The sequence below is a fragment of the Manacus candei genome, unplaced genomic scaffold (genome assembly GCF_025592945.1).
Source record: "Manacus candei isolate 608988 ecotype Guabito, Panama unplaced genomic scaffold, ASM2559294v1 h1tg000024l, whole genome shotgun sequence".
In the NCBI taxonomy this organism is placed as follows: Eukaryota; Metazoa; Chordata; class Aves; order Passeriformes; family Pipridae; genus Manacus; species Manacus candei.
The window spans coordinates 4040549-4059934 of NW_026138072.1; the positions used below are offsets into that span (position 1 = coordinate 4040549).

The 19386-nt window shown below is 38.1% G+C and overlaps 1 protein-coding gene across 3 annotated transcripts in view; it reads right to left on the minus strand.

Annotated features, from left to right (window-relative positions):
* ANKRD31 (ankyrin repeat domain 31) overlaps positions 1-19386 on the minus strand; it is a 62674-nt gene that overhangs the window by 1343 nt on the left and 41945 nt on the right. For all 3 annotated transcript variants that reach the window (XM_051788142.1, XM_051788141.1, XM_051788143.1), the window contains 3 exons: positions 17436-18465; positions 15118-15258; positions 12707-12803 (listed from right to left, as the gene is read on the minus strand). In XM_051788142.1, coding sequence (XP_051644102.1) covers positions 12707-12803; positions 15118-15258; positions 17436-18465 — 1268 coding nt within the window. The remainder of the gene's footprint in view (positions 1-12706; positions 12804-15117; positions 15259-17435; positions 18466-19386) is intronic.

Below are 19386 nucleotides of genomic sequence, written 5' to 3' on the forward strand. Positions count from 1 at the left end.
TTAAAAACCATTCACAAAGTAACATTGTAAAGATCCAGCAGTAGAAAACGTTACAAGGCATTTCTCCGTAACAGCACAGACTCCAAAAGGCACTTGCAACTGTAGATTTCAGCGTTACTTGCTTTTGTTTATCTTTCATCCTCACTTTCTCCCTTCAGCACCCTTGCACAAAGTAACAGAGTTGCTGAGCTGCCACAACCAGCCCAGCACAGAAACTGCCAGTGAGAGCAGAACTGTCACACTTAGCAGGCGGTATCAAGAGAGGGAAGACTGTCATTAAAGTAGGGATGTCTTCTGATTAAAAAAAACCAACAAAACCAAACAACAAGCCACATCAAGAAGGTGTCCAAACAACATTCAAGTGTCTCAATAAGCAAAACAGGACTATTAGATCAGTCAAGATAAATCCTTGTCAAAGTACAGAGAAAACATGTTTGAAGTGACATCAGTTGGCCATTTAGTTTGCACCTATTTCTGGGCTCCCATGTGCCACACCAAGAGTCTCTTTCTCTGCTACTACAGTTTTCCATTTGTATCACCTACACTGCTTCCAAAAAGCAAAATATATTCGCTGAAAACATTGGTAGAAGAAGCCAGTGCTAAAACAGTGTAGCTTGTAAGTGTTAAGACCTTCTAACTCCATGTCTTGGTAATGATTACCCTGCCACACCCTGAATCCCAGGAGCTCACCATCCAAAGCAGCAAAGCAGAAAATTGCTATTAGAAGCAAAAGGTCTGTGTTCAGAAATGCAAACAGGGAGTTTTATGTGTGTGGATGTTCCACACCCATGACATCCACAGCAAAACTTCTGACTCCAGTGAGGACAGGATTGCATTCGGCATCTTACACCATCCGTGCATCTTCAGTACCCTCAGCCATGGCATAGTACATAATGGAACAAAGTATATGATCTCATGTCTGGGGTATATTTAAGTACGACTGACTGCAACAAAGATAGGCTGCACACAAGTCCCATGCAAGAAGTTACATCACAAACCCTCCTCACACAGTCTTTACCACTTGTGAAGCAGCTGTCAGTCAGTTGCACTAGAAGAAGACAACTTATACACTCCTCTAGAAGTGATGTTTTAAAGGGCACAAACAGGAATGTTTGGACAGAAAATCAAAAAATAGTTTTAAGAACAACTTCAGGTAAAAATAATCTTAAAAGTATGCCTGGGATTTTTTTTTATAAAAGAAACTGGCAGAAACTGAGATGAAACATTGTCATTAATTCTGAGTCTGAACTGCGGTGACATGACAGGCATGGCTTCAACCTGCTTTGGTTTGTTCAAAATAAGCTTTTTCATTCTCAAATCTCTACATTTTGTATACAAGCAGAGGGAATATTCTTAGCACAGCCTGAATTTAACATCATGTTTTGAGAGATCATAATTGGAGAAAAGACATTCCTTTCTTACTTCAGAAATGCTCTTTGGAAATGCTCCACATTGATTTAACTTACTTACTAGAAATTCTCAACTCAAATACAAAAGTGTAAGAGAGATCTGACCAATTAGATCTATTGAAGTAACTTTTTTCTTCAGCAGCTGACAGCTTGTTGATTCCTTTGGGTTAAATTTATGTTTTACTTATCCGATTAAGATTTTGTAAATTAAATATCAGTATTCTACTGCAAATACTTTACCCGAGTGAATAATTAAAATATCTAATATCTATAACCTCTATTTTTCAATAAGTTAGGTAACAGTCAACAGCTAGCAAAACCACAGTAATTTATATTTCCTAAAGCTGCCTTCCTCAATTCTGGCATCAATGTTTGATATCAAAATTTCTACATCCATAGACAATATTTCTTCCCCAGTAAGGATAAATCAGTATTTTAGTCCCTGTGTTTCTTCCTCTATATTCTGACACAGATTATTAATGTCCTTCCCAATTTTCTTTCTCAATTTTTTCTCCCCTTTCTCTTTCTCTTTCCTATTATTTTTAATCATCTAATACCCACTTTGATGTTTCCTTCCTCCATTTTGCTGACTGTTAACTCTCAGACCCTTACGAAAGACTGGCAGCTTCCAGGCTGTAAACAGCAGAGAAATGTTGCTATACTGTTATCCAAAACTCAGTGCCCCCGGTACAGAGGAAAACTTGATAAATGAAGACACACACAGGCAGGGTCTTTCTCTGCTTTCTTACCCTTGCTGTCCTGTTAGGTGTTCTCAGTTTTCTGTCATCTTCTACAGGATAAAGTATCAATATTAGAATGAGCTTTTTTACCCCAAAAAATATGTGGAATACACATGTTGTCTCTTGGTAGCTTTTCCATCCTTCTTATCAACAGTTTTTCTGTCTCTGAAGGCATCTATTTTAGTTCTACAGTTTTGAAACAGTGCCACAGAATCAAGTAGGTTGGAAAAGACCTCTGAGATCATCGAGTCCAATCTATGACCTAACACCACCTCATCTACTAGACCATAGCACTAAGTGCCACATCTAGTCTCTTCTTATATACCTCCAGGAATGGTGGCTCCACCACTGCCCTGGGCAGCCCATTCCAATGTCTGATCACTCTCTGTGTGAAGAAATTCCTCCTAATGTCTAACCTAAACCTCCCCTGGTGTAGCTTAAGACTGTGCCCTCTTATCCTACCGCTGTTGCCTGGGAGAAGAGACCAACCCCCACCTGGCTACAACCTTTTTTCAGGGAGTTGTAGAGAGTGATGGGATCTCCCCTGAGCCTCCTCTTTCCCAGGCTAAACAGCCCCAGCTCCCTCAGCCTCTCCTCAGAGGACTTGTGCTCCAGTCCCATCATCAGCCTCGTTGCCCTTCTTTGGACACACTTCAGCACCACAATGTTCTTCCTGAACTGAGGGGCCCAGAACTGGACACAGTACTTGAAGTGTGGCCTCACCAGTGCTGAGTACAGGGGAAGAATCACTGCCCTGGTCCTGCTGGCCACACTGTTCCTGATCCAGGCCAGGATGTCATTGGCCTTCTTGGCCACCTGGGCACACTGCTGGCTCATGTTCAGCTGCTGTCAGTCAGTACCCCCAGGTCCCTCTCTGTCTGGCTGCTCTCCAGCCACTCTGTGCTCAGCCTGTAGCACTGCATGGGGTTGTTGTGGTCAAAGTGCAAGACCAAGCACTCAGCCCTGTTGAACCCCATACTGCTGGATTCAGCCCATTTATCCAGTCTGTCCAGGTCCCTCTGCAGAGCCCTCCCGCCTTCTAGCAGATCAACACTCCCCCCCCAACTTGGTGTCATCTGCAAATTTCTAAGGGTAGATTTGATCCCCTCATCCAAGTTTTCAACTTTTGTTTCCATTTCGTTGCATCTCTACAAGACCTAGTTCTCTGGGGCTGCTAAGAATCCAAAAATTTTATTTAAGGAGAATTCCCATTAATGTGAAACTACATGAATATCAGACCATAATCTCCAGTTGCACAGAGGTTAGTCAGCAAAGACTTTCACTTCAGTGCAGAGTCACCATTTTCTGATATTAAAACAGCTCCTGAAAGATTACATCTTGAAAATCCCACTAGTATCTTCCTTACTTATCCCAAGCAAGAAAGTGCTGGGACTACCCAGAGGCACGGTTATGCATTTTATAACTATTTTACTTGGGGAAATTATTTGTAAAAGGAATTTAAATGCTTTTGTAGTTTAAGCAACATATTTGAGTAAATTTACAGGCATCAGTAAATCCAGTTTAAATACTTCTGTAAAACAGGTAACCGTTAGTATAATCTGAGAGATCATCTGAGGGAAAGATGATCTCATTTGCAGTATTTGGCAAAGTCACAGGAGATTTTATTCTTCTAACTCAAAAGGATCTGGTTCAGCACAGCTAGTCTAGACATGGTCTACAGATGCATAAGCAAAAAGGAGATCTAAGAACAACACACTTAAAGGTGACAGCCTTTGATCTAGAGTGCCACAAGGGAGTATTTATAAAACAAAAATCTATTTTTAAGTGCTTTCAAGTTTCTTGGGACCTATCCACACTCCTCTCAAGAACTTAGAGAAGACCAGTCACAATACAGGAGTCTCAATAGGCATTGTCTATTCAGACCAAATAAGGCCTTAGAAATGACAGCCAGCAATTCACATAACATTTTTGGGCCCTCTGACTCTTAAAAAAAGGTTTCTGCTAAATTGAGGCACAAGAATTCTGCCCATGCTAGTAGTAATTTTGAAAATAACTTTTCTTTCAGCTAATCGAGACCTGACATTTTGGAAAATGAGATGTGTGTGAACAGATTGAATAGTAAGACTAGACCTTTCTCCAACAAAATACGTTTTCCTAGTAGTTTAATATTTTTCCCCTCTGAATGCTTTTGCTTTTCTCTAGGTCTCCCCACAGTTCTTGATTCACTTCACTTGATATCAATTCTTTTTTCCTCCTGTAAATGCTGGAGTCCAAGGTCTCTGTCTTTACAAACCAATTACTAAGGAGTGATCTTTTTTTAACATTCAGATCAACCATGTCAGTCAGACACCTGAAGTTAGTCCATCCACTGTAAGATACAGGTCAGCAGGGATTTTGTCAATTGTGATCCTCTTTGGCTACCCCCATCCCAATTCTGAAAGTATCTTTTCCCCAAGAATTAATTTATCAAGCAACTGTAAATTACACACACTGCATTTTTTTGAATTAGTAATTATAACCCTTCAAAAAAAGTCAAAGGATATTTATAGCATCATTATAATAAATAAATCATTTTAGTTCGGAAGCTACCTAATGGACTTTAATGACCAGATAATTCATGGAACAGCTATAACAGTGCCAGAAGGACATAGAGCACCTTCTGATAGTACCTTAGCCTACATTTTTTTCCCTTCACATATCAGACATGAGTCACCATGGATGATCTATAAGTTCAGTTCATCATTTTCCTATAACTGAAATTTGTATAGTAATAATGTGGAATTTAATTCATACTTCCACAATTCACTATTCTATTCTGTTGCTTCTAGATAAAATGCTAGATTTGAGAAACATTTCCTTTTTCACTCAGTAAAGGATAATATTCCTCAGAAGTTCATTTTTCCTTTTTGTCCTCCAGTGATATTGGCAAAAAAATGTCACAAAGCAGAAAAAAATATTAGGTGTTTAGAATCATTCTTCTTTCAAAAAGTATTTAATAACTGGGCCTTTCTTGTTGCACTCTGTATCTGCATGGGAAAAGGACTTGCAGGTATGATTAAAGATTAAGTATTCATGCCTTTTATTCTAAAGCACCACTTTCAAGGTTTACGCTGAAATCTCTAATTATTTTATGTTTCATTTGGCAGAAAATATTATTCCTACAAAAGGACTCAGAGATGGTATACTTTTTCAAAAGATATACTTTTTCTGTTTCTAAACATCTGAAGAATGTAAAATAATAATATTTTTAAAAAAAGCTTTCTTTAAAGCATTGCCCAGATAAGTGATATGAAGTGATGCAAATACATTATTTTCCATTAAACTTCCGCCTACGTCACAATCTCATACAGTAACTGGTTTTTATCTTCTTCTAGGTATCCTTGGGCCTGTTAGCCAGTAACAAATACTTGTACATGACACATTCTGAATCATTATTCTTTAGGAACCTTGGATTGGTGTATTAAGATATTGTTAAGTTTTTCACTTAACAATGTGAGGAAGTCAAGTCCTCCAGTGTACTGCAGAAATCCACCGATGTTTCAATAACCTCTAAGAGAAACAAGATAACAATTTAAATCTCAGTGACTCTTGCCTTCTTTGATACAGATATGATTTTTTCCGCAAAAGGTGAGAGAGGTATAATTGACATACATGCAAATACCAATTGAGAAATGTAAACAGCCTCCCACAGAAGAATCTATATTCAAGACTGAATTTATAAAGAAATAAAATATAATAAGTATTTTTAAAATAAAACAGCTGATTCCATTTTTCTCACACAAATATTTTTACACAGTTGTCTAGATGACTTTTCGGTTTCTCAATTAAATCAATCACTCTACTTCAATATCAAATTGCAAGTTCAATAACAACAACCTAGTACCTTTTATTAAAAGGGACAAAGATTGCTTTAATATGATTCCTAGGAGTCTACTTCTTGGTATAACTAGCAGGGTGCAGGTTCCCAACATATGTTTCTTTCCTTTCAAACTTACTGATTTATTGTTGTAGACTTGATTATACAATTGTATAATCATTTGGAAGGAAAATGCTTCTCTAAAATTATTTCTAACCGCTTTAAGAAACTTGAATTTAATGTGCCGAGATAGTGCATAAGAAGCATTTACAGGGCTAAACCTGGGTAATTAAAAACACAGTACTTTAAAATTCCTGCAGTTTATAGCAAACTGAGATGGAGACTGGAAGAAATGGAAGAAAAAGTATAAATCAAACGTCAGCCCAGGTTAGAACAGCCACCTGTAGAAAAACCAACAGCTCATCTTTTTCAAGCACTGGCAAAATCTACAGAGGCTGTAACTCATTTGCTGAGTTTTATGTACAGCCTCAGAACAACTCATAGAGCCTTCTCCTAGGCTATTATCATGTGGTGATTAAAAGACTGAATTGTTTTGTTTAGAAGCTTTGTTGTAACTTTGTTAAAAGTCACTTAAAAAAAGACAGAAGTATGATACAATCTGAACACTCACCAAGGTAAAATCATCAGGTAGTCTCCTAAATGCTTTCATTTCACATTACCAGTACAGTGCCAAAGAAGTCTTTCCTCTCTGTTTCAAGCAAAGCAGCAGCTGAAGCCAGTGCCTCTTGAAGCTTGCTGTGTATCACACTGCCTTTTGTTTATTGCTTCCAAAAGTAAGATAAGAAAAGATAAATGTGTTCTAGGAAGATTATCTACAACAGTTCTGTTTGCCTTAGTCTTCTCTCAGTCTCCATGGGACCACCAAAGCAGATGAAAACATCATAGTGCAGCTGATGAATTAAGAAGATGGGTCAGTTATCAAAGGATTATTTTTTACAATTGTTTCAAAAAGTAAAAAGGCCAGAAAGCCAACGTTCAAAGCACTTGACTACAAGTCAGTTTATGTACTCTTTAGGTAGTTTTCTTAAGGAAACATGGTTTCTGTATCAACAAAGAGGGGCAATGGTTGCAAGTTTTAACAAGCAAAATTCCAACTACATTCACTGGGAAAAAATCACCACAAGCACATGAATATGCTGTACAGTCATATTATGGAATGCCCATCCTTGAAAATATTCAGAATTTGACTAGACAAGGCACTGAGCAACCTTATCCAACTTGGAAACTGGACCTACTTTGAACAGAGGGTTGGACTAAAGATCTCCGCAAGTCCCACTGAACCTACATTAGCCTGTGATTCTGTGCAATCACATTGTCACCTAGTTATTTCTGCAGTGATTTGCCAGTTTCAGAAAAATCTAACTTACAGGTAAGAAAGACAGATATTAAATTCTTAGAATTGGCTTCCATGACATGTAGTCCTTGATAGCTGTTTCTTTCCCCCCCCCTTTCTCCCCCTCCACAAGTTTTTGGCCATCTAAAAAGTGATTTTTGTTTGGTTCTTGCTGGCCACATACTTCAGTTCTGAGTCAGTCATGTGACACAGTACCTTCTAGCCTGCTGGAAGTCAAACAACAGCAGATAGAGGATTTTGGAAAGGAAGAGTGTGCAGATGAAGAAAGCCTATACCTCAGTCACGGTATGCAAAGGTACTGGAAAACACAGATTGGTAAATTCTGCAGGCAGAACTGTGTGCTTCTCAGTAAAGTAAGTAAGTACCTAAAGCAACTGCCTCGAACTTTACAATACAGGAAAATACTTTTAAATATTTTGTCTATGAGCCGTAAGGAAGAGAAAACAGTGTAATAGTTGTGCCTTGAAATACCTCTGAGCTTGAAAAATATTATGGATGCAAAAAATTTGGATTCCAGAAGGCAGAGAAATCGAAACTGAGATGGTGGTTAAATTTTTTAAGCCTTATACTGCATTTTAGGCAGCTTTTTTCCCTTCAATTAACAGGGTAATTATAGTAAGTATAAACAAAAATTTATATATGGAATGACATTTCTGTAAATTTCCAATTTACTATTTTTTATTATATTATGAAACTTTAATTTTGCATGATCTCCACTGGCTGCTATGGTTACTTTTGCTACAAAATTATTGTACGCTCTTGCTGTAACAGTTTCCACACAGGACTGAGCACCCAAGGACCATACATGCTACAAGACCATTATTTTGTTAGCAGAACTAGTACCTGTATTTCTAAAAACGTGAATGTGGCTGTTAATTTGTTCAGCAGAGAAACATAACTCCTATGAGACATTACTTTTCAATTCATATCATAGGCCAGTTCAATTTGGGCTTTTCATACATAAATCCGAAAACGATCCACTACACAATCTGGTTTTTGTAACTTTAAAGACTACCTTCCTCCAAATATTCTGCTCTGGCTTTTACTAAGTCTGAAAAGAAAAAAAAAAAAAACCACAACCCACCACCACCAACAAAAACAACAACCAAAAAAACCCCACCGCAAAATAAACAAAATAAACATGGGATAACAAAGCATTTTCTGCAGAGGTTTGTCAACCCTGGGGTAAACTTCATCCTTTGCAAGGTAGCTGCAGGGCCTATGTACAGAAGCACATAAAGAATTGCTTTAAAGTGTGGATACACTTTCAGTTTGCAATGACTGACAAAGTTTAGGCCTTTCACTTCTGGTTTCTGCCCTACTGCCTCCCAGAGCAGATCTCACTCGGCACTGTTTCCCACTTCAGTGCAGTGTTACCTGACACCAGGGTTTGAGCGAGGTTTGACTTCGCACTTTGGTGAATCAGGATCATCCCTCTTAGTGTAACCACAAGCAGTACAGAAAAAAGTACCAGGTCCAAGTGCAGTAAGCACTGTTCAAATCGTACAAATATTACACATAGGGTTTAATGTGCAATCAACATAAAAATGTAAAACTGAAAACACAATGTTACAAGCTCAGTCAACCACACAAAGATCAGAAAATGTTTAGGAACACTTCCACATCTTCCTTTAAATTAGATTATATGAGATTATTTAGCAATGCTTATGTATCATATTTCTCCACCTAAATCCAGAAGACACTTGGCTATGCTATTATTTTGGAAAGACATTTAACTCAGTACTCAAAATGATATGGAGTTATTTTGTTAACTACATCAAAATAGCAAAATGTTTCTAATTTGGACACAGGAGAGTCAACCATACTGAGTTCTGAAAAAATCATTGTTGGGTCATTTAGATGAATCCAACCCATCAGCAGCGTCATCCTTTTTCTCCAGCACTCTTTCCCTCCCACACACTGATCAATTCCATGCTACCTACTTTCTTTTTCCTTTCATACCTCTTGCACAGTCCTTGAACCCACCATTAGCTTTTTAGACAGTTAAAAGAACACTTACTCATAAATTCCCTGTCAACAGCTGCTTCTCTTCCAGCACACAGCAAAGTTTTCCCAACTTCTCTTTGGGGCAAGGATGGGGTGTCTGGATGCGTGTTGCTCAGGTCAAAGCTCCCAAGAGGCTGAGCAATGGAGACAGTACTAAAACTCTGATGGTGCTGGCTGTGGTTGCTGCAGCCCCTTGTGATAAAATTCTTTCCTGAGAGCATAAAACGATAGTTTTGTTCTAAGAACAAAAAATAACACTTAACACTGGTGCTTTAATGCACAGAGCAGATATGCTTTTTATTTTTCTTAACTTTTTTCTCTAAATTTCCACTTAGCCTTTTACCACCTAACACATGTAAGGGCAGACTTTCCTTTGCTCCTTTGCAGCCCAGTTGTTGCTGCTGTAAGATGATTTTTTTTTAAAAAAATATATGCCTTCCTTGGCAAAATTACTAGACGCCACACAAATTTAACTTGAAAAGTAGCCTACTAAATATATGAGTTCGTTGCTTGCCTCAAGGAACACAGAAACATATACCATATCACATGATATCCATATCATGATCACAGCAAAACTATTCTTTCTTACTTTCAAGAAAACTTACTGAGTTCAGCTGCTCATTTTATGCTCCATACCTGAAATAACACTAACATAAACCTTCCAAAACAGCTCCTATGGTTTAGACATTAAGAAATCACCCAGATACCCTTGAAAACACTCTCTATTCTATACAACTTTGGGGTCTTTCATGAACTAAAGTTGAGCAAGAGTTGTTCTAATCTTTCTAGGTGGAAAGATTGGTTATTAAATGCATTAATGGTTATTAAAGGCATAATAGAATTGTCAGAGCACAAGAACTGGACTAGCTGTTTTCCAAAGACTGCCTTCCTGAAACAGCAATTCAAAATGAATATGCATATCACACTTACTGTAACAACTGGATAAGCTTTTATTTTAAGCCACTTTTCTGGAATTTCAATATGAAATTAATTACCTAACGTCAACATCTACTCTGCAACTGACATCTGCTTCTGAATCCTTGTTATTCTTGGTCTTTTTAGCAAACGTTATCTCGTCATTACATGTATCAGAAAGCATAGAGGAATAAATTCCAAGCCATATAATAACCGTTTCCTCTGCTTTCCTATATACAGATAGTCTAAAAGTACTGTTTATTTGCTTAATGTTTAGTTCTCACTCAGACTTGAATACAGTAATTCCCTCTTTCTGCTAGCGTGACCCTGGAACAGACCAAAGACTCAGTCTCAAAGAAGGGACATAAACTGAAATTTAGTTGGGATTCAGATGACCAATTCCAAAACTGCAATATTTAATGCTGTTCAATTTTTTTGCACTAACACTCCTAAAGTACCTAAAAGTCTGCTGCTGTACAAACCTTCAAGCACCTTATTAATCTCAACCAAGCTGGAAAGATTGGTTGAGATTATGATTGATTTCTTATGCTGGCAGCAACAGAACAGCAACTCCATCTGTCTTGCCTAGGGGCCTTGATTTGGTAGATGTTCTTAGGACACACTTCGTAAACTGCGTTGCATACAAAGTTCATTGGTAACTGCTTTTTTCTGTTACAAAATGGCTAGATGCAGCCCCTGCGCATATAATTGTCTTCCCACTTCTCCACACCCTTCGTACAGTATCCCAATGAACACTGAGCTAAGATACAGGAAGCTGGAAGGACAGTGAAGGAGGGGTATTTAAAAGAGTAGCATTCTCCTCCAAAATCACTCCAATTACAGACCCCAGTCTTCTTTCTTAACAATGCTCTGGGATGCACAGAAAAAAAATTAAATTCATTAATACAGTGAGAAAAATAGATGTTTGACTCTTTACAAAAGCAGCATTAACTTCTACTATATAATACACAAAGGCTTCAAGTATATCAGAAAGATAAAAGTGCCTGGGAATGCATCCAGGCAAGCAGTACGGAATAGTTCACATCCACACCGGCAACATTTCCTCTGCTTTTGAGCAGGCTGGCTGCAGGCAAAGTGCCTGTTGCGAACAGTGTTTGGAACAAACTAACTCCTGAACTGGGCCTCAAAACCATTTGGGAGTTGCCAAATGACCGCAACTGTTCGCACAATACAACAGTCCAGGTTAATCCTTTCCTTAAACTATTTAAGGCACTGTTTAATTTCCTACTATATATCTGGCCATCTGAAACGGAACTGAAACTGCGAACACTCCGGCTTTCACTTCCTCAATTTCTCATCTAGGGCTAATTACACATCACAAAAAACAACTTCTTTAAGTACTCTTTTCCGGATTGCCATGGACTATTTGGGAAAAAACACTCTCTCCCCTTTAGGCTGATTTTCGTTTGTCAATAGTATTTTTTGAATAAATAGATTTCTCAGTTCTAGAAGTTACAATGTTTATCATAAATATTCTGCAAGTGGAATAATTTAGAAGAATTAGTGAAATTTTCAAAAGCCTATTAAAAAGATATGAAACTAAGCCCATTTTAAAGTCATTTACACTTGGTATAAACTGAAGTTACTGAAGCAAGGCAAACTGAACTCATCATCTGGATGGTCTTAGCTTGAAGAAGATACCAGCAGAACATGGTAGTTTGAATATCAAATTAGTTACTTTGAATTATTATATTTACTTTTTAAGAACAGACTAAACCCGGTATCCCAGTTCACATGAAATGTAAAATCTCATCCAATTAATGGCACCAATCCCAAAAGCCCAAAACCTTTTTGGATTCCAAGCACAACTGGCTGTCAAAGGGACTTGGGTTTCCCTGAGAACACATTACTTATCAAAATTGGACTGAAGTTTTTAAGTCTGCTGGGCAATTCCGAAAAAATTGTTCAGTGTCATTTTGTTTCTTATGCACTCTGTTTCTTATGACTACTTATCTCTAAAAAGAGAGTAGAATACCCCCCTGGTTATTACCATTGCTTGGGCATACTGGGATTTCCACCAACACAGATAATTCAATATGATTTGAAGATGTACATGAAATTAAAACTTATGCTAGTGTATCTGAGTTTGCAACAGAAAAAGTATCAAAATAGCTTATTAACTTCACTATATATCAAATATTTTAATGTAAAACTTTACATAAAAAATTTTAACACAGCAACCAAGTCATTATTAACTATTCTCTTCACACAACAAACTTGTGGAAGAAAAGAAGTGTACTTCTTTAGGGTTCATGTATAGGTTCTAGCACTACTTTTATTTCAAGCCCAAGATCTGTGACAATCATGTACCCCGGAAAAAGCAATCGGAAAGCAGTAGAGGAATTCTGGGATTTTAGTTCTTCAGAAATCACTTTCTGATGCTTTCAGTCATGGCGAATATTAGATTTTAAGTGGTACATACCCAAAGGCTCTCCTTCCTGTGTTGGTAACTCCAGGTCACTGGAAACTGACACTTCATCAACAATAAATTTTGACAATTCTGTCCCAAGATATGTAACCTGCACAAAGAAATCTAAATGGATAACTCATTGATTGATTTAGTGGGGGTTTTTTTGATAGGTGTAAAAATTTCACTTTTCTTATAAAATGGAGTTTATGCACTTATCAGTCTAATTTGTGTCTGCCAAGATTAAGGAGGAATTCTGCTAATTTGAGTTCTAAATGAAAGAAAAAAATCTGCAAGCACAATACAGTCCATGTGCAAAGCCCTCTAAACTCTGCCAGTATGTTTGCAACGTTTGTCTGTGACACCCCGACATTTCAATAAGCTTGCTCCTTTTTATTCAAACTACCTTTCAGCTTTTTCTATCCCTCTGAATCATTATTAAAAGGAATGTTTTCAAATACATTAATGGCAACAGGCAGTTTAAAAATAACATGGGCCTATTACAGGATGAGGATGGTCAGGTCACAAACAGGGATAGAGACAAGCCAGGGATGTTTAACACTTTCTTTGCCTTTGTCTTCAACATGGAATACACACCAAAGAGGTCTCAGTGCCCTGAGCTGGAGGACCATGACTGTGAGAACGATCAACTCTCAGTCAACCCTGAAATTTTGAGGGATCTGCTTCTCCAGCTGAATCCCTACAAATCTGTAGGGCCTGATGGGATTCATCCCAGAATCCTCAAAGAGCTGGCTGATATCATTGCAAAACCTCTCTCAGTGATTTTTGAGTGGCCTTGGGGTTCTGCAGAGGTCTCAGATGAATGAAAGCTGGTGAACACTGTCCCAGTTTCCAAGAAGGGCAAGAAGGAGAACCCTGGAAACTATAGGCCTGTCAGTCTAACTTCAGTGCCTGGTTAAATTATGGAGATTATTCTGGGAAGTACTGAAAAAAAACCTGAAAGACAACAAAGTCATTGGTCACAGCCAGCACAGCTTCATGAGAGGAAAGTCCTGCTTATCAAACCCGATTTCCTTTTATGACAAGGTAACCCTCCAAGTTTATCAAGGGAAGCCAGCTGATGTAACTTTTCTGGATTTCAGCAAAGTTTTCAATACTGTCTCTCACAGGATCCTTCTGGTTAAAATGTCCAGCACACAGCTGGATAAGCACATCATGTGGTGGGTGAGCAATTACAGGGTAATAGTGAATGAGGTAACATCAGACTGGTGACCTGTCACTATTGGGGTTCCACAGGGCTCCATCTTGAGCCCTGGGCTCTTCAATATCTTCATAAATGACTTGGAAGGAGGACTGGAAGGGATAGTAAGAAAGTCTGCAGATGATGCAAAACTGGGAGAAGCTTCTGACTCCCTTGAACGCAGGGAGGCCTGAGGACTGGGCAATCACCAACCATATGAAGTCTAACAAGGGAAAGTGCCAGATTCTGCACCTGGGATGGGGCAACCCTGGATGTACAGACAGACTGGGGAATGAGATGCTGGAAAGCAGTGTCAGGGAAAGGGACCTGGGGGTCGTGGTTGATGGCAAGTTGAACATGAGTCAGCAATGCCCTGGCAGCCAGGAGGGCCAACTGTGTCCTGGGGGGCATCAGGGAAAGCATCACCAGCTGGTCAAGGGAGGGGATTGTCCCGCTCTGCTCTGCACTGGGGCGGCCTCACCTTGAACATTGTGTGCAGTTTTGGGCACCACAATATAAGAAAGATATTGAGCTCTTAGAGAGTGTCCAAAGGAGGGCAACAAAGATGGTCAGGGGCCTTGAGGGGAAGCCGTATGAGGAGCAGCTGAGGTCACTTGGGGTGTTCAGCCTGGAGGAGACTGAGGGGAGACCTCATTGCAGTCTACAACTTCCTCATGGGTGGAAGAGGAGGGGCAGGCACTGATCTCTTCTCTGTAGTCACCCGAGGGAACATCCTGAAGTTGTTTCAAGGGAGGTTTGTATAGGATATGAGAAAAAGGTTCTTCATCCAGCGGGAGTTGGGTGCTGAAACAGGCTCCTCAGGGAAGTGGCCACAGCACCAAACCTGACAGAGTTCAAGAACGGATGATACTGTCAGGCACAGGACAGTCCTGTGCAGTGAGGCCAGAAGCTGGACTCAATGATCCTTGTGGGTCCTTTCCAACTTGGTATATTCTGTGATTCTGTGATCTTTAACAATATTCTTTCAAATCCCTGATAGCTCACAGTGCAAGCATTCCACATTCTTTCAACACTTATGAGTAGTTCATCTCTGTTCAGCTATAGTAATGTAGCTCTATCATTGCTGCTCCCTCAGTAAAAGTAAGACCTTTTAAAATTTAGGCTTGTATTCTTTTCTGCTTTAAGAAGTGTACAGAGATCTAGATTAGTGAAATTTGTTATATCCATTTATTATTGCTATTTTTAGCGGTAAAATCAGGCCTACCTTATTCCACACATACTTCCATGTCACAGAAATATCACTTCCTAGTAGGTCTTTAACCCACTGAACTGGATTCTGCAGTATTCGTCCTTTACTGGTTCTGATCTTGCCATTCTTTAAGATTGTAGCTTTATGACTAAATTCCTAAAAAAAAATAATTTCAACTCATATATTAAAAAATACGAAATAACATTCTTGAAACATGAAAAATGCTGAAGAACAATATAGTTGAAAAGTTGCAGCTAACTCTCATTTTCTCTAAAAGTGAAAGAATTTATTGCCACTATCATAAGCTGTGTGATGCAAAATAAGAGGATTTATTCCACCAGAAAAAGATGTTGTAGCCAATAAGAGGACAAATCTCCCTATGTGTTTATCGGAATTGTATTTACATCTTATTTCCTTCTAGACATAACAAGGCTTTGAATAAATTAATTTGCAACAGTTAACTTAGGCACTCACAGGAGGCAAGTCAGTGTAACAAGGAACTGCTACTCAAATGCAATCTGCCTTACACATATGGAACATGCATGTCACAGTGAAATTCCAGCAAAATGCAAAGATGAAATGTATTTGCATAAAAATTTCCCTTATATCAAGGGATATAATTTATATGTTTTAGGAGGAACCTGACAGTCTTATCTTATGCAAAATTAAGTCTAAAAGAACTTATTGTTAATGCTCCTTTGATAATGTAAATACAGCTCAGTTCTGCAAATGCAACCTCCAGAAGCACAACTCATTGTGCTTAATAATTGTTTATAATTGAGCAAAATAAATAACTGTTAAACAATTGTTTATAACAGAGCAAGTTATGGTTTTGTCATATTGGTCTTGGTTAGACTAACAGAGCTAAACAGTGGAAAAATCAGCTGCTGATAAACTCTATTAGAAGTTAGTAAGTCACTTATCATGCATGAGGTTAAATAAATAAATCAGAATAAGAGGATGATCCAGCAAATATTGAACCACCTCCTACCATATCCACTGGCTTGGGGTGCCCGTAAGAATTTAAATTAAGATGATTAACCCAAATGTTTTGATGAGCACTCAATCCAGTTCACAGTTTCACAGCCTAGGCCTACAGAATTCAACAACTGCATTCAACCTGTCCAAAGCTAACCATAGGTATGGACTATGCACCAGCTGTATGTTGTTAAGTACATCTCTATAACGAAAAAGGAAAATTTATTGATCATCTCCTCTTTGCAACGCAACAGACACTGGTTTCTAAATTTCAATCTCTATAGCACATTCTTCCAAGACATAAATGAATGTCATTTTCATCCTAGTAAAGATCACTGACTTTTCTACACTCTGAACACCAGTACTTCCACAAGGGGTTGTAATTCCTTAAGAACCACATGCATCAAGCTGGTATCAAAGATAACTGTCTTGAGAAATGACAGTAACCATACTCAATTCTTCATCCTTTGAATTAGTCATCTTGCAGTTCAAAGGAATATTATATGTTCTTTAAAGAAAAGAAGCATGTCTACATACCTGTCATACAGACCACGGTAGAGCCTTGTGATTTACACTGTCTTGTTACTAACACAAGACCACGTGAAATGGCAACTCTCAGCAGAAAAGCATTCCCGAGCAGATTACAGGTGTAGAAAAAAGTGTCCTTTCTACATTAACTGCACCTGGTGAGCTGGCTGAAGAGAACCTTTCATGTTTTTATCAATATGCTGCCCTGCAAATAACTAGCTCTCATGTGGGAATTCAGTCAATAATTCCCTCATTTGCTCAATACTAAACCAGGCCCCTGCCAGCTGCCTTGCAAATCCGCTCTGTATTTGGAGGGACATGGACACGCTTTTCTATTAAAAAAGAGGTTTCTTTTTATTTTTTTTTATTCAAATATGATTTGTATCAGACTGTAAAATTAAAGAACCAGTGAGCCTACAAGCAAAAAATTTTGCACGTATTTATGCCTATGAAATCCTTGATGTCACAATTCTTTATTTGAGGGACTTGCTTCCAAAAAACACATTAAATCACAAAACCTTTACGCTCTCACTCCTTCCTTCTGGTTCTAGCAGTAGAAAATATTAACAAACTGATAATGCAAAGTCAAACACAAATTTTATACATGCAATAGTCTGTGTGTTATAGTTACAAGTCGATAAAAGATTTCATCCATAGCATTTTCCTTTAAAACTCATAAACAATTATCTGTAACCAATGAACAAACACATTCAATAATGAGTGCTGAAGAAACAGACTGAACTATGAGAACTGCTGATTTCCCATTTTAGTGTGTGGGTTTTTTTCATGATATGCTAATATTAATACTGTTAGATCTCAACAATTACCTGCAGTTTGAATTCTAAAACATTTTCTCCTGGCTTAATCCTTCCCAATTCAAGCAGATCTATCAATTGAAGCTTTTTCTTACTTCTCCGTTCATACCTCACTTGTTTTTGTTCCCATTCCTGGTTACTATAGCTCTGTGAAGATTTCTCACTAACATTTACTTGAGAATCTCTATTTGAGGTAAGATTTGTAAGCACCAAGTTGGTATTAAATGAATTCTCACTACTCCGAAAGACCATTTGCTGCGAAGTATTAGGGAAGTTCTTCATTGGTGTTAAAAAATTTACTTGCTGCTGCTGGAAAGCTTCTTTCTTGTTTACATATCTGTGTAGATTCCCATGTGTAATAACCTGCAGGAAGTCACTGGCTGGCTGACAGACATTCTTATTCACAATATTTAATGTGTTGGTCACTGAAGTCGGATTTAAAGACTTGTTTCCTTGTTCTGCAAATGCTACACAATCAATGTCTTTTTGCTGTGAGTATCTTGTTTTAGCAGTGGAAACAGTAGGTTCTGAAGGCAATGTCTGCACTTCCGCAGTGTTTGTCAGCTTCGACATGTTGTCAAAGGGATATTCTCTTACACTGTTTTCAGATGCCAAAGCATGATCAGAAGCCTCTTTGCTTCTAATTGCTTCTTTATTTGCTCCTGTCTCATCCAAACAGATGTGTGGATGCTGGCTGCAGTCCTGAGCTGAAAATCTATTTTCTAAAGAGACATGTACTCCAGCTCTGTTTCTATTAGGCATGCTGGCACAAAGCCCCATACTAAACGTAACTACATCAGGACATACGATTTCATCAGCAGTTAAACTTCGTCTTACATCATTTCCATAGAAAATAACACAGTTTGAGCTTTCCTTCTCTGAAGATGATGAACTGAACATTTGCTTTGTTTTTCTGTAACTTTGTATTTTCTGCACTAATTTTTCCTGGTTTTGGGCAAGAGTCAACAGACTCTTTTGCCTAGAAGCAAGGTTAACTAATTGTTTCCTCAGTGCTCCTTTTTTGAAAGATTCCACTGAAGCCCTATAGAAAATAAAAAAAAAAAAGGACATCAGAGTTACTGTAAACACAAAATAAAGACAGTTTAATAGATGTAACCTACTAAGAACAGGAATATGTTTCAAAGGACTCTGACAACACCTAAAATTTCAACAATATTTTTATCCTGTGTGAAGTTTAAAGTTCAAATCACAGGCTTATGGATAAACTGCAGAATCTCACAGCAGGATGTACAAGTAAGATGCAAGTAAGAATCCCATAGAATTTGGATGGAAAGCATCAAAACAACCTTGTACTCCTATACCACCCTCAATTCACAGAATCCAAACTGGGTCAATATTATAACTGTCTGCTCTTTTATTACCACAAATAATAATAGTTCACTGAATTCAATGCCTTTCAGGTTCTAATCTGGAGCCTTCTAAAATGAGTTCAGGACGAACTACTGAAGGGTGATACTATCAGAATTTTTTTATGGTGCACATAACAAAATATTTTGTGAAGCTACACTAAAAGTACCACATGACCATTAAAAAAAGAGAACAGAGCAGTTTAGGATTACCTGCAGGGTATCTGCAACACCCAGAAATATTTATCACTTCCCTCTGGACCAGTTTCACTCTCAGTATTAAAATGCAAATAAATTTGTGTAGGTATTAATTTTACAGTCCTTGTTTCTTAATTCAGTCACTAGTTTGTTCACAAGGCTAATTTGGAACCCGAATTCCTCATAATTTTTTTTATTATCTGGTAATTTACACATTACATTTTATAGCTGGCAAAATGGCTCGTGGTAGAAATATTTCAGTCTCTGCTCAACAGCCTGTATGTTTTGCTATGAGTCTACCTGGGAGCTGTACATGCTGCTTTTACATAATCAACCAATTCTGCTCACACAAACATTATGGAGACATCCTCAGAAGCTGGCCTAGAAAGCATCCATTA